At 38.8% G+C, this 15,979-nt stretch overlaps 1 protein-coding gene across 5 annotated transcripts in view; it reads right to left on the reverse strand.

Moving 5' to 3' along the window:
- Positions 1-15,979, reverse strand: part of RASAL2 (RAS protein activator like 2) — a 403,677-nt gene that overhangs the window by 21,888 nt on the left and 365,810 nt on the right. For 4 of the 5 annotated variants that reach the window (XM_082465087.1, XM_082465091.1, XM_082465090.1 and 1 more), the window contains 5 exons: positions 13,536-13,680; positions 12,652-12,888; positions 10,399-10,600; positions 7,919-8,118; positions 33-894 (listed from right to left, as the gene is read on the reverse strand). In XM_082465087.1, coding sequence (XP_082321213.1) covers positions 33-894; positions 7,919-8,118; positions 10,399-10,600; positions 12,652-12,888; positions 13,536-13,680 — 1,646 coding nt within the window. The remainder of the gene's footprint in view (positions 1-32; positions 895-7,918; positions 8,119-10,398; positions 10,601-12,651; positions 12,889-13,535; positions 13,681-15,979) is intronic. The other variant, XM_082465088.1, reaches the window with a different exon arrangement.

Raw genomic sequence — 15,979 nt, forward strand, 5'->3', positions numbered from 1 at the left:
ACCTGGCAGCCCCCTCCAGCACTCACCCCTACCTGCTGTGTCTGCTGTCTCTGGATCGCTCTCACTTTGGGAACAGGGCTCTCTCTGGAGGAAGAGGACTGCTGCCGGGACCGGCTCCCATTTTGCACAGGTTCGGCCACCAGAGCCGCAGATGCCAGTGACATGCTCCCGGTGCTACGAAGGGAAGCACTGTGTGGCAGAGATGGTGGGGCTTTGGCTCGGGCACCTAGCCCAGCCTGGTCCATTTTTCGGATCTGGGCCTGCCCCGTGCTATTCTGCCGTGGCAGAGCAAGAGGTATGTGTCTGTCCGACACAGTGTGCCGCCTGGAGAAGTCCTCGCTCTGAGTGCTACGTTTGGTGAAATCTTCCATGCTGCTATTGCTGGGTCCACTGAGTTTGAAGTCTTCACTGTTACTTTGGCTCCTGGAACTGGCAGTGCTTAGGTTCTCCAAACTGGAATCCACAGAGGCCTTTGGCATTGCTGGAATTGGGTTATTGAGGTGATAGACAGGGTTCTGGAATGACAAGGGCTGGAGGCTGCCAGGCTGGTTCAAGGCTGGGTGCAGGGGCCTCCGCACTTGGGGTGCGCTCTGGGGAGTGCTCTGGGTTTCCCGAAGTTGTTTGATGCTGGCCACCTGGGTTATGGAAAGCTGGCTTCCAGTCAGGCGCATCGGCACGTCAAGCATGACAGACGCATGCTCCACTTGGGCGGCATGAGTGTCCTGAAGGTCCATGAGGGAGATGCTCCGGCCATTAGGTAGGCTACTTTCCTTTTCATCCTTTTCAGAGTAAGTCATGCTCTGGGAGGAGGCTTGCTGAACCAGCAATAACGTTTTCCCTCTGAAATAGCTATCTGTGTTGTCCTGGCTTGGAGATTTTAGTTTATGCAAATCACTGTGGAAAAGGAAAGGACCCTTAATTACTCCTGTGGCAAATTCAACAGAGTTAAGATTCCTCAACTCAAGCATATGAACTCTTCAGAAGGCTCAGAGGCCTAGTGTGGATACTTACATTGGTTTCTAAACACAGATTTCATCATCACAATTCTTAGGATAAGATCCAACATTTTTAGTTTTTCTTCAAAGGTGGAGAATAACACTGTATAGACCACTCCATCCCTGTCTTAGATTTTTACTAGAATTCCAATCATTTCCTAGTTAGGTTTTTTTTTTTTTTTTTTTTTTTTTTTTTTTTTTTTTTTTTAAGATTTTTAGAAATTTCATGTAATGTCTGAAACATTTATATTAACATATTTCCATACATATTTCCATACAAATACAAATATAAGATTTTTAGAAATTTCATGTAATGTCTGAAACATTTATATTAACATATTTCCATACAAATACAAATATAAGATTTTTAGGAATTTCATGTAATGTCTGAAACATTTATATTAACATATTTCCATACAAATAACCCAATGAAAGTTTAGTATTAGTTGTTTTGTTTGTTTTTTTATACTGCAGGTTCTTATTAGGCATCAATTTTATACATATCAGTGTATACATGTCAATCCCAATCGCCCAATTCAGCACACCACCATCCCCACCTCACCGCAGTTTTCCCCCCTTGGTGTCCATATGTCCATTCTCTACATCTGTGTCTCAACTTCTGCCCTGCAAACTGGCTCATCTGTACCATTTTTCTAGGTTCCACATACATGCATTAATATATGATATTTGTTTTTCTCTTTCTGACTTACTTCACTCTGTATGACAGTCTCTAGATCCATCCATGTCTCAACAAATGACTCAATTTCGTTCCTTTTTATGGCTGAGTAATATTCCATTGTATATATGTACCACATCTTCTTTATCCATTCGTCTGTTGATGGGCATTTAGGTTGCTTCCATGACCTGGCTATTGTAAATAGTGCTGCAATGAACATTCGGGTGCATGTGTCTTTTTGAATTACGGTTTTCTCTGGGTATATGCCCAGTAGTGGGATTGCTGGGTCATATGGTAATTCTATTTTTAGTTTTTTAAGGAACCTCCATATTGTTCTCCAGAGTGGCTGTATCAATTTACATTCCCACCAACAGTGCAAGAGGGTTCCCTTTTCTCCACACCCTCTCCAGCATTTGTTGTTTGTAGATTTTCTGATGATCCTCATTCTAACAGGAGTGAGGTGATACCTCATTGTAGTTTTGATTTGCATTTCTCTAATAATTAGTGATGTTGAGCAGCTTTTCATGTGCTTTGTGGCCGTCTGTATGTCTTCTTTGGAGAAATGTCTATTTAGGTCTTCTGCCCATTTTTGGATTGGGGTGTTTGTTTCTTTAATACTGAGCTGCATGAGCTGTTTATATATTTTGGAGATTAAACCTTTGTCCGTTGATTCATTTGCAAATATTTTCTCCCATTCTGAGGGTTGTCTTTTCGTCTTGTTTATGGTTTCCTTTGCTGTGCAAAAGCTTTGAAGTTTCATTAGGTCCCACTTGTTTATTTTTGTTTTTATTTCCATTACTCTAGGAGGTGGATCAAAAAAGATCTTGCTGTGATTGATGTCAAAGAGTGTTCTTCCTATGTTTTCCTCTAAGAGTTTTATAGTGTCCAGTCTTATATTTAGGTCTCTAATCCATTTTGAGTTTATTTTTGTGTATGGTGTTAGGGAGTATTCTAATTTCATTCTTTTACATGTAGCTGTCCAGTTTTCCCAGCACCACTTATTGAAGAGACTGTCTTTTCTCCATTGTATATCTTTGCCTCCTTTGTCATAGATTAGTTGACCATAGGTGCGTGGGTTAATCTCTGGGCTTTCTATCTTGTTCCATTGATCTATGTTTCTGTTTTTGTGCCAGTACCATATTGTCTTGATTACTGTAGCTTTGTAGTATAGTCTGAAGTCAGGGAGTCTGATTCCTCCAGCTCCATTTTTTTGCCTCAAGACTGCTTTGGCTATTCGGGGTCTTTTGTGTCTCCATACAAATTTTAAGATGATTTGTTCTAGCTCTGTAAAAAATGCCATTGGTAATTTGATAGGGATTGCATTGAATCTGTAGATTGCTTTGGGTAGTATACTCATTTTCACAGTGTTGATTCTTCCAATCCAAGAACATGGTATATCTCTCCATCTGTTGGTATCATCTTTAATTTCTTTCATCAGTGTCTTATAGTTTTCTGCATACAGGTCTTTTGTCTCCCTAGGTAGGTTTATTCCTAGGTATTTTATTCTTTTTGTTGCAATGGTAAATGGGAGTGTTTCCATAATTTCTCTTTCAGATTTGTCATCATTAGTGTATAGGAATGCAAGAGATTTCTGTGCATTAATTTTGTATCCTGCAACTTTACCATATTCATTAATTAGCTCTAGCAGTTTTCTGGTGGCAGTTTTAGGATTCTCTATGTATAGTATCATGTCATCCGCAAACAGTGACAGTTTTACTTCCTCTTTTCCAATTTGTATTCCTTTTATTTCTTTTTCTTCTCTGATTGCCGTGGCTAGGACTTCCAGAACTATGTTGAATAATAGTGGTGAGAGTGGACATCCTTGTCTCGTTCCTGATCTTAGAGGAAATGCTTTCAGTTTTTCACCATTGAGAATGATGTTTGCTGTGGGTTTGTCATATATGGCCTTTATTATGTTGAGGTAGGTTCCCTCTATGCCCACTTTCTGGAGAGTTTTTATCATAAATGGGTGTTGAATTTTGTCAAAAGCTTTTTCTGCATCTATTGAGATGATCATATGGTTTTTATTCTTCAGTTTGTTAATATGGTGTATCACATTGATTGATTTGCGTATATTGAAGAATCCTTGCATCCCTGGGATAAATCCCACTTGATCGTGGTGTATGATCCTTTTAATGTGTTGTTGGATTCTGTTTGCTAGTATTTTGTTGAGGATTTTTGCATCTATATTCATCAGTGATATTGGTCTGTAATTTTCTTTTTTTGTAGTGTCTTTGTCTGGTTTTGGTATCAGGGTGATGGTGGCCTCATAGAATGAGTTTGGGAGTGTTCCTTCCTCTGCAATTTTTTGGAAGAGTTTGAGAAGGATGGGTGTTAGCTCTTCTCTAAATGTTTGATAGAATTCACCTGTGAAGCCATCTGGTCCTGGACTTCTGTTTGTTGGAAGATTTTTAATCACAGTTTCAATTTCATTACTTGTGATTGGTCTGTTCATATTTTCTGTTTCTTCCTGATTCAGTCTTGGAAGGTTATACCTTTCTAAGAATTTGTCCATTTCTTCCAGGTTGTCCATTTTATTGGCATAAAGTTGTTTATAGTAGTCTCTTAGGATGTTTTGTATTTCTGCAGTGTCTGTTGTAACTTCTCCTTTTTCATTTCTGATTTTATTGATTTGAGTCCTCTCCCTCTTTTTCTTGATGAGTCTGGCTAATGGCTTATCAATTTTGTTTATCTTCTCAAAGAACCAACTTTTAGTTTTATTGATCTTTGCTATTGTTTTCTTTGTTTCTATCTCATTTATTTCTGCTCTGATCTTTATGATTTCTTTCCTTCTGCTAACTTTGGGTTTTGTTTGTTCTTCTTTCTCTAGTTTCTTTAGGTGTAAGGTTAGATTGTTTACTTGAGATTTTTCTTGTTTCTTTAGGTAGGCTTGTATAGCTATAAACTTCCCTCTTAGAACCGCTTTTGCTGCATCCCATAGGTTTTGGGTCGTCGTGTTTTCATTGTCATTTGTCTCTAGGTATTTTTTTATTTCCTCTTTGATTTCTTCAGTGATCTTTTGGTTATTTAGTAACGTATTGTTTAGCCTCCATGTGTTTGTCTTTTTTACGTTTTTTTCCCTGTAATTCATTTCTAATCTCATAGCGTTGTGGTCAGAAAAGATGCTTGGTATGATTTCAATTTTCTTAAATTTACTGAGGCTTGATTTGTGACCCAAGATGTGATCTATCCTGGAGAATGTTCCATGCGCACTTGAGAAGAATGTGTAATCTGCTGTTTTGGGATGGAATGTCCTATATATATCAATTAAATCTATCTGGTCTATTGTGTCATTTAAAGCTTCTGTTTCCTTATTTATTTTCATTTTGGATGATCTGTCCATTGGTGTAAGTGAAGTGTTAAAGTCCCCCACTATTATTGTGTTACTGTCGATTTCCTCTTTTATAGCTGTTAGCAGTTGCCTTATGTATTGAGGTGCTCCTATGTTGGGTGCATATATATTTATAATTGTTATATCTTCTTCTTGGATTGATCCCTGGATCATTATGTAGTGTCCTTCCTTGTCTCTTGTAACATTCTTTATTTTAAAGTCTATTTTATCTGATATGAGTATAGCTACTCCAGCTTTCTTTTGATTTCCATTTGCATGGAATATCTTTTTCCATCCCCTAACTTTCAGTCTGTATGTGTCCCTAGGTCTAAAGTGGGTCTCTTGTAGACAGCATATATATGGGTCCTGTTTTTGTATCCATTCAGCCAGTCTATGTCTTTTGGTTGGGGCGTTTAATCCATTCACGTTTAAGGTAATTATCGATATGTATGTTCCTATGACCATTTTCTTAATTGTTTTGGGTTTGTTTTTGTAGGTCCTTTTCTTCTCTTGTGTTTCCCACTTAGAGAAGTTCCTTTAGCATTTGTTGTAGAGCTGGTTTGGTGGTGCTGAATTCTCTTAGCTTTTGCTTGTCTGTAAAGCTTTTGATTTCTCCATCAAATCTAAATGAGATCCTTGCCGGGTAGAGTAATCTTGGTTGTAGGTTCTTCCCTTTCATCACTTTAAGTATATCATGCCACTCCCTTCTGGCTTGCAGAGTTTCTGCTGAGAAATCAGCTGTTAACCTTATGGGAGTTCCCTTGTATGTTATTTGTCGTTTTTCCCTTGCTGCTTTCAATAATTTTTCTTTGTCTTTAATTTTTGCCACTTTGATTACTATGTGTCTTGGCGTGTTTCTCCTTGGGTTTATTCTGTATGGGACTCTCTGCGCTTCCTGGACTTGGGTGGCTATCTCCTTTCCCATGTTAGGGAAGTTTTCGACTATAATCTCTTCAAATATTTTCTCTGGTCCTTTCTCTCTCTCTTCTCCTTCTGGGACCCCTATAATGCGAATGTTGTTGCGTTTAATGTTGTCCCAGAGGTCTCTTAGGCTGTTTTCATTTCTTTTCATTCTTTTTTCTTTAGTCTGTTCCGCAGCAGTGAATTCCACCATTCTGTCTTCCAGGTCACTTATCCGTTCTTCTGCCTCACTTATTCTGCTATTGATTCCTTCTAGTGTAGTTTTCATTTCAGTTATTGTATTGGTCATCTCTGTTTGTTTGTTCTTTAATTCTTCTAGGTCTTTGTTAATCATTTCTTGCATCTTCTCAATCTTTGCCTCCATTCTTATTCCGAGGTCCTGGATCATCTTCACTATCATTATTCTGAATTCTTTCTCTGGAAGGTTGCCTATCTCCACTTCATTTAGTTGTTTTTCTGGGGTTTTTTCTTGTTCCTTCATCTGGTATATAGCCCTCTGCCTTTTCATCTTCTCTATCTTTCTGTAACTGTGGTTTTTGGTCCGCAGGCTGCAGGATTGTAGTTTTTCTTGCTTCTGCTCTCTGCCCTCTGGTGGTTGAGGCTATCTAAGAGGCTTGATGGGAGGCTCTGGTGGTGGGTAGAGCTGACTGTTGCTGTGGCGGTCAGAGCTCAGTAAAACCTTAATCCACTTGACTGTTGATGGGTGGGGCTGGGTTCCCTCCCTGTTGCTGTGGCGGTCAGAGCTCAGTAAAACCTTAATCCACTTGACTGTTGATGGGTGGGGCTGGGTTCCCTCCCTGTTGGTTGTTTTGCCTGAGGCAACCCAACACTGGAGCCTACCCGTGCTCTTTGGTGGGGTTAATGGCAGACTCTGGGAGGGCTCACGGCAAGGAGAACTTCCCAGAACCTTGGCTGCCAGTGTCCTTATCCCCCCGGTGAAACAGAGCCACCACTCGCCTCTGCAGGAGACCCCCCAACACCAGCAGGTAGGTCTGGTTCAGTCTCCCCCAGGGTCACTGCTCCTTCCCCTGCGTCCCGATGCACACATTACTTTGTGTGTGCCCTCCACGAGTGGGGTCTCTGTTTCCCCCAGTCCTGTCAAAGTCCTGCAATCAATTCCCACTAGGCTTCAAAGTCTGATTCTCTAGGAATTCCTTCTCCCGTAGCCGGACCCCCAGGTTGGGAAGCCTGACGTGGGGCTCAGAACCTTCACTCCAGTGGGTGGACTTCTGTGGTATAAATGTTCGCCAGTCTGTGAGTCACCCACCCAGCAGTTATGGGATTTGATTTTACTCTGATTGCGCCCCTCCTACCGTCTCACTGTGGCTTCTCCTCTGTCCTTGGATGTGGGGTATCCTCCTTGGTGAAGTCCAGGTTCTTCCTGTCAATGATTGTGCAGCAGCCAGTTTTGATTCTGGTGCTCTCGCAAGAGGGAGTGAGAGCACGTCCTTCTACTCCGCCATCTTGGTTAATCCCTCCCTAGTTAGGTTTTAAACCTCCCAAGGTATTCCAATTCCTAGTTAATCGGTTCTGTCTAAACCTTCGAGAAGCCCTGAGTGCACAACCAAAGGGTCCCTACTAAAGGCACAAGTCTTGCCAATACAGAAAACAAAGTCTAAGCATCAACACTGTATCTACCTGTTCAGCTGACACAGCCAGCTCTAAAATATTTTTAACTGAGGTTCTCAGATTTTTGAGCGCTACAATACCTGAAAATATCAATTTCATAGAGCCCTTAGTCTTCCATTAAGCAGGACATAGGTTCTTTTTATAAGTTTGTTGAATATAACTCTACAATATCATTCTAGAAAATAAGTATCTTAGATCATGTGTATTATTATGACAAACAATTGGATTTATCTCAGAAGATTCTTTCCAACTGCTCATGATTTTAAAGTTGTAAATTCAACAAGTAAGTTAAATAGATTTTCCCCAAATCTCTAAATATTATCTCCCTCTGAGATAAGTAGTTCCAATTCTCTCTGAAATTCATACCTGTCAGTAGGGTCTTCAAAAATTTTCTGCAGCCCAGAGGAGAGGCTTCCACTGACATTTGGACTGGAGTTATGCTCAGTGAAGCGTCTCAGTTGCTGTTGTATTGGTGTAGGATTAGTCAGAGATTTGGTAATATCAGCAAGAACACGAGGGAGAGGTCCCAATTTTGCCACGGTCGCCTGTAGGAAGGAATTTTCACCCTAATTGGATAATAAGCATTGCGATATCCACCACAGATTGTTTTTGGGACAACGATGCCCATTGATGGAGGGGTGGAGGTTGGAGGGAAGGGTAGGTGTTTGCATATGGGAGTGGCAGGTTCATAATGCATTGTTATGGAGCAGCAGAACCATGGCGTCGAGATGAATGGAGGAGGCGAAACAAGATGCAGCAGACATTGAGGAAAGAAAGGAAATAGAAATTAGGATTATGCAAATAAAAATTAAAAGACATGCTCAAAACAACCAAACTATTGCCATTCCAACTAAAATAGACATGCAAAGCAAACTAAATCTTTGGGAGGCTGGTAGGTCAAGGTGGGGGAGGGTAGGGGAAGAACCAAACACCTTCTAACCAAAAAGAACTTTAAGACCAGAGGATTGGCTAGTGTGATGAAACTTCCAAAGAAAAGGGATCATGTGAGGAAAGAAATGCATGCCAACATACAAGAAGGTGTTGCATTCAGGGGTCCAGAGCACTGCAGGGCACACAGTTGATATTGCCATCCACTAGCCATTTAATCTTGGGAACCCTGACCTACTGCCAGCTGAGTTTGCATCAGCAAGACAATTTTTTAAGAAAAATTTAAACAGCAAAGTTATGACACATCTATGAGATGTGTCTAGATAGAGGTACTGCTGGTTCCCAGGACCAAACAGAGATTAAAAAGGAGAATGTGTGTTTACACAGCAAAGCCTGTTAAAAAGACCTTGACCCTGAATAAACCAGGTTGATTTCAGAAGATAACTGTATCTGCATCCCACTGATGCAGTTATTCAGTGAAGAATAACTTTTTACGATTTGCTTTATCCACCTCAATCATTTTTTTCTTTGGGGAATTCTCATTCTCATGGGGTCTTATGGGAACCTTCATCATCCGTTAGGCAGTTTTACATGGCTGCCTCTGGGTTTTTGCTGTCTTCTCAACAGACTCTTCTACCCTGCTCAGATGAGTACAGATGCCATCTGAAGAATGTCTTTACTTGCTTGACTCTCTTGAGCCATGATTCATATCCAAGGAATTTACCCTCAGCATAGCTGCAACTTAAAATCTAGCTAGCATTTCTAAAAGTTAAGAAGGGGTCCTTGAGAATAAGAAACAGTTTATTATTTTACAAATGTTTTGGGCACCAGTGGACACCCTACCATTTACATTTCCTCAGGAAAGTGGTCTTTGTTAATAGGTTTTACTCCCCTCTCCCTCATTTTATTGGTGTAATGTTTTTAAAGATAATTGGGGGTGGTGGTGGTGGTGGTGGGATGAATTGGGAGATTGGGATTGATATATATACACTAACATGTATAAAATAGATAACTAATAAGAACCTGCTGTATTAAAAAATAAAATAAAATTCAAAAAATAAAAAAATAAAAAATGTTCTGACTCAAAAAAAAAATAAAGATAAAAGGAAAATGGAGGAAAACAAATAAACAAATTCTTATCACAGAAAAATACTTTGTTTTTGAAGTTATTCTAACATACCACCACAGATATTTATAAAGTAGCTGTAGCAAACAAAAACATCAATAAATAATTATTGTGATAAACCTAGCCAGAGTCTGTTAGGCTGTTTTCCATAACAATTCTATTCCTCTTTGCAAAATTCGAGAAGGAAGAAAATGATTGGCATGGTATATATTTAGTTATTAATATGATATACAAAAAAATTCTTAGTTTATAGTCAGAAAATAAATGATTAAAAATGATAATTGTTTTCTCTATTCTTAATTCACATCTGCAGATGAAAAGAAAACATCAGGATTTTCAGATCCCACATAACTCTATAGGTACTAATAGTTATATTAAACCCTCTGACTTGCATGATAAAAATAAATCTCATGGTAAGTTACTTAAACACGATAGTCTCAGTATTCTTCTAAGTCCACACTTCCATTAGAAATTACTACATGAGGTTTCATCTCACTCTACTATACATGAATAAGGCTTCACACACTAATATTTGATATTAGTTTCTAGGCAAATACACAAACATATTTGTTTATAGAAATATATACTCCATTAATTCAGGTAACTACTTAAAAATATGTTAATAATTTTGTGGCTTACTAGAATTTTCTGGTTTGTAGGGCACATATTTTACTCAGAAATCATAACTATTTCCTCCCAGACTTCTAGGGCAAAAGGTTGCTTTCAACAAGCAGAAAGCATGAATGTGATTACTCTGTAGATACTCTCCAGAATCCAGGTACATTAGGGTTCTCTACCTCCCATCTCCTGTTACCCTTCCCGCCTACTTTACCTTATCAAGTTGGGAAACTACTTCCCACAGTAAGGAATGCAAAACTGAAAGCTCTCGGCCCAGATCAATGTAACCATCAAAGCCTGGGGTGTTCGAGATGGTGTCCGGATTAGAGATCTCCAAAAGAAAGCGCTTCATTCCACCCCATTCGTGTTCTAAAAAATCATTCATGAATGCCATGTATTCCTCTTTGTTACCAAATCTGAAGTAGAGGGAGAGAATATGAGAAAGAACATATTCAGGAAAAGAGATGTGACCATTTTGAATTGACTTTACACAGAGCTATAAATTTTTTTTTTTAATTTTGGGGAGGTGACTAATTTGATTATCTATAAGTGATAAATACTAAGACATACTTTCTTAATATTACATTAATAGTCAGAAACTTTGAATAGCTTTCTATTCTCTATAGGGTAAAGACAAAATCCTTTTTTCCTGGTATTTAAAGCCATTGTAAACATTCATTATCAGTATAAACCTTCAATATCGCTAGCTTCTTCAAAGTCCCCCAAATACATTATACTCTTTTTCTTCTCCAAGCCTTTGCTCATGCTATTTATTTCTACTAGAGAACTTCCTCTCTTCTTTGCCTATCTAGGTTCTAGTTATCTTCCAGGCCTTGTTTAAGTCCATAAAGCATGTTCCAAAATAAACTAGAAACAATTTTTACAAGAATTAGCTCAAATATGGGTAAACATGTATATTTCTGTGTTAGCATATATAGAGAGCATACAAAGTTAAAATAGTGCACTTCTAAAAAGTCACATGCTAGAAAACAATGTATCTCATTGAAGTTCTAATCTTTTCCTTCAATACATTGCTACTAGAAACTTGTACTTAAGCTTCAGTACGGAGTAAATCTGGGATCGATTTTGCCAGTGTGAATTGCTTCTCAGTGATTTCTTAAAATTGTTTTCTATAAATTATAAAAATTAAACTTAAGAAAAAATTGAAAACAATGAAAAGTGGAAGGAAAAAAGGGTAGGTGTACCCATTCCACCACCCAAACATATCTGCTATTTACAGTTCAGTGCATTTCTTCTCCAACTGCTTTCTCCTAACTTCTTTTGAAAAAGTTGAAAGCTACAGAAAAGTTGAAAGAATATACAACGTACACCCATATGCCATTCACCTATTTTAACCAACCGTTCCCATTTTGCCAAGTTTCTTTTCACTCTCTCTCTTTTTTTGATTGAACCATTTTAAACTAAGTTGCAGACATAGCCTCTAAGTACATTAGCACCTATTTCTCCAGAATAAGGAATAACTCTTACATAAACCAATGCCATTGTCACACTAAAACTTTTAAAAGACATTACTTATAAATTATCTCATATATAGTTCATATTTAAATTTCACCAATTGTCCCCAAAATGATTTTTATAAATGTTTTTTCCAGTTCAGATCCAATTAAGATTCAAGCACTGCATTGTCTCTTTTAATCTAGAACAGTCCTCCCTCCATCTTTTCCATTTTTCATGATATTGACTTTTTGAAGGGGCCAGGCCACTTGTCTTAGATAATGTAACCATAGAATTTTGACTGATTGTCTTTCCCAACGTTCCTATACTTAGGTTTTTGTGTTTTCATATTGTTGGGATAAAAGTATATGCACCATTTGGTATCCTATCTCTTTTTTTTGGCTGGAGTTTTTAATAAAACTTTTCATTTAATATAATTATATCTTTATCATTTTGCATATTATTGGTTCTTTGTAAACACAACTTGCAGTGGCTGCAAATATTCCACTGAATGCATAGACTACTTAACCATTCCTCTATAAAGTGAATATTCAAATTGATTACAATTTTTTTTGCTATTTTTAATAATACCACAATGAAAATCATGGAACATGAGTGATGAGGCACCCCACGCTCATCCAAAGGTTAGGCCTCATGTACTTTTTAAACCATGTTGTTAAAAAGTGGTCATGGGGCTTCCCTGGTGGCGCAGTGGTTAAGAATCTGCCTGCCAATGCAGGGGACACGGGTTCGAGCCCTGGTCTGGGAAGATCCCACATGCCGCGGAGCGACTAAGCCCGTGAGCCACAACTACTGAGCCTGCGCATCTGGAGCCTGTGCTCCGCAACGGGAGAGGTCACGACGGTGAGAGGCCCACACACCATGATGAAGAGTGGCCCCCGCTCGCCGCAACTGGAGAAAGCCCTCGCACAGAAACGAAGACCCAACACAGCCAAAAATAAATATAAATTAAAAAAAAAAAAAAAAAAGTGGTCATGGTAGTGACACCTACTTGGCAAAGTTGGCCAGGTTCTGGATGACCTTGGCAATTAGAGTTAGAGTCCGAGATGTGCGGTCATCAGGATATTCCTGCATGAGGTTGAAGAGACTGGGAGACATGATGGCCGGGCACAGAAAACGGAGAAACAACGAGGCACTGATGAGCCGCTCGCTGATGTCTTGCTTGCTGCGGTTCAGGCACTGCTGCTTCCAGGATGCAAACACTTCTTTCAACTCACGAGGGAAAACACTGGGGAAGGAAGAAGGACCAAATATAAAAGTACCATAACCCAAAAAAGCACAGGTGATCCCACTCTGGCCCAACAGAGCCAGGTTATGAGGAGGGCCTAATAGAGAGAGCTTCTGTCTGATTCATGCCTGAGAAGTGGTGGAAAATTCATAGACATCCAGATGGAGAACAGAAACCCAAAGCTACAAAACTCAGGAATTAGTGTAAACTTAGTTTTGCAAAGTGGGAAAATGGCATGAGGCTCCTGACTAAACCATTTGGTTTACTACAGTTCATCATAACCTCTCTAAAGACTGTTCATCAAAAGCTTCCAAAATCTCACCAATTGCTGGGGTTACAATAATGATCAAAAATCATTAACACATTTGTTTGACACTAGTAAATATGTTTAAAAGTCCTTAAAATACTTTTGGTATTCGAGGATGTGGTGCTAATATTCTGGGGAAATATTATATTTAGGTGGATAGTTCAGAGCAACTTCTGCTTACAAGAGAGGTTTAGATTTTAGACAAAACTGTATTAGGGAAACTTTCAATTTTTCCCATAAGTCCTTCCTTTGGTTGGGAAATAACAGTTAACACTGTGATAACTCATATCGAAAAACTGAAGTTCCAATAGCAGGGAATGAAGCACCGACAGCAGCTCACCAGTAAGAGTTGATGATCTTGCAGAAAGCCAGCTCACAGCACATTTTCAGGTTGCTCTGATGGTCTATCAGTTCACTAGATGAACATTTGCTGGGATCCACTTCACAGTTTTCATCTGACTCATACAAAGCTTTGATGAACTCCCCTATTTCAAGAGAGAAGATGACGGACAGTATAACTATAAATAGTGTCTTCCTGAAGAGAATAAAAGAATGTAGGATTTCTGTACTAAAATGTGTAATGGGGAATTCGTTCTGATTCCTGACATGGAGGGCACAAAACACTGTTCACGAAGGGTTACTGCTTTGGAACCCAAGAGATACCACCTCCTATACGTCATGTTTATTTTCCTTACTCTGGAAGTGGAAAAACAGCACTCATTAACATCATCATCATGGTATTTACAAAAAGAATAATGAAACTACTTTAAAAAATGCTACAACTTTAAATCTTTTATCTAAAACCGCAAATATATTAGCAGGAACTCATTACTTATTCTTATTATAAGGCCTCTTTACCTTATGAATAATGTTGTTACTATTTTAGAAGAATAAATAACCCAAGTCTGAATGATTAGCCTACCTATGCTTTTAACTGCTAATACTGGTGCCAAACACATATTCAAGTAAGGGTCTCTAGGCCTACCTCTCCTAATGGGGATAGTCATTCAACATAGCACATAGCAGAGCATCTCTTTATATAATCTGGATGTTTTTCCAAATAAATTTAGCTTAGATGCCCTGTTCACATATCTTAGCCTCTATAGAGATATGCCCAGTATTTCCTGAAAGAGCAAATCCTTACCTTACCTGTTTATCCTCCACCATGCACTATACCTTGTATTTGTTCTGTTCTATGTTTCACACCGTTTTGTGCTTATTTGTTCCCACGCCTGTCTCATCTTTAGGATGAATACCATTGAAGGTCAGGGACTGGGTTCTATTCATGTTCAAATCCCAAGCCTATTAAATAGCTTCCAAAGCATTGCAGGGGCTCAATAAATATTTGTTAGAGATGGTAGTATGTTTTTATTTTTTGTTTTTTATAGGTCTTTATGACAGAGGAGTAGAACTTTCACAGCTCCTTTTAAATCTGCTTATATTAATTGAAGTTCAGGCTAGTTATTAATAGACTTCATGAAAGTGAACAGTAATTCCTATAAAAAATTAAGTGGCAGCAGCAATATCGAAGAGCATTTTCTATCAAAATGGTTAGTACTAAGATAAATGAAAGATTTAAAAAATAGCTGTGATAGAGGATGGGAAGTGATTATTTGGAAGAACAATGCTTGGAGAACAGGAATCTAAGTGATGCACAGAAAAGAAAGTGGTGCAGAGAAAAAGTAAAGGCTTTGGAGCCAGAAAGATCTAGGGTCAAATCCTGGACCCATCACTTAACCAACTGTGGGGCCATGAGAAGTCACTTAACTAGTCTGAGTTTTGGGTGCTTTATTTGGAAAACAGCATTAATCACTCCAACCCTCTAGAGCTATGGTGAGGATCTGAAAATAGTGCATGAAAAGAAAAGTGTCTGATACAGTGCCTGGTACTTAGTAGGGGCTCCTTATAATAAGTATTGTTATGTACAAACTTCGTAATTTTAAAATAACTTTTCATAGAGTGAAATAATCAAAATTGGTAAAAGGCTTTTAAAAATGTTTACCAACTCTCACAGGATTTCTATTGAACATGTTCTCAACATCACCTATGCTATGTGCTCCCACACAATTTACCTCATTTAAAGAGTACCTGAATTTAAAAATAAGTCATCAATGTCAAATACTTCATGTAAAAATCAATCCACCTCTAAATTTATATCATTAATATTCAGCTTAGTGAGTTATACCTATTCCAGGAGATAATAACTAATATTAATAAATAACTTGTGAATTTTGAGAGTATTTTTCTTTTATTCTTCAAGAAAAGAACCAAATAAATAACTCAAGGGTCCAGAAGTAAATTAATTATCTAAAGTTTTTTCTCTTTACCTGATTATGATATATTTAAAATCCTCCAAACTTGAGAAAATTTTCTTCACTTTTGAAACTGTAACCTGGGACTTCCCTGGTGGCACAGTGGTTAAGAATCCGCCTGCCAATGCAGGGGACACAGGTTCGATCCCTGGTCCAGGAAGATCCCACAGGCAGCGGAGCAACAAAGCCCGTGCGCCACAACTACTGAGCCTACGCTCTAGAGCCCGCGAGCCACAACTACTGAGCCCACGTGCCACAACTACTGAAGCCCGAGCGCCTAGAGCCCATGCTTTGCAACAAGAGAAGCCACCGCAATGAGAAGCCCGTGCACAGCAACGAAGAGTAGCCCCCACCCCCCACTCGCCTACAACTAGAGAAAGCCCGCGTGCAGCAATGAAGACCCAACGCAGCCAAAAATAAATAAATTAAAAAAAAAAAGACAGGAACTGTAACCTATGTCTGATAGTGTGGA

This window comes from Balaenoptera physalus (assembly GCF_965194825.1).
Source record: "Balaenoptera physalus genome assembly, chromosome: 1".
Lineage (NCBI taxonomy): Eukaryota > Metazoa > Chordata > Mammalia > Artiodactyla > Balaenopteridae > Balaenoptera > Balaenoptera physalus.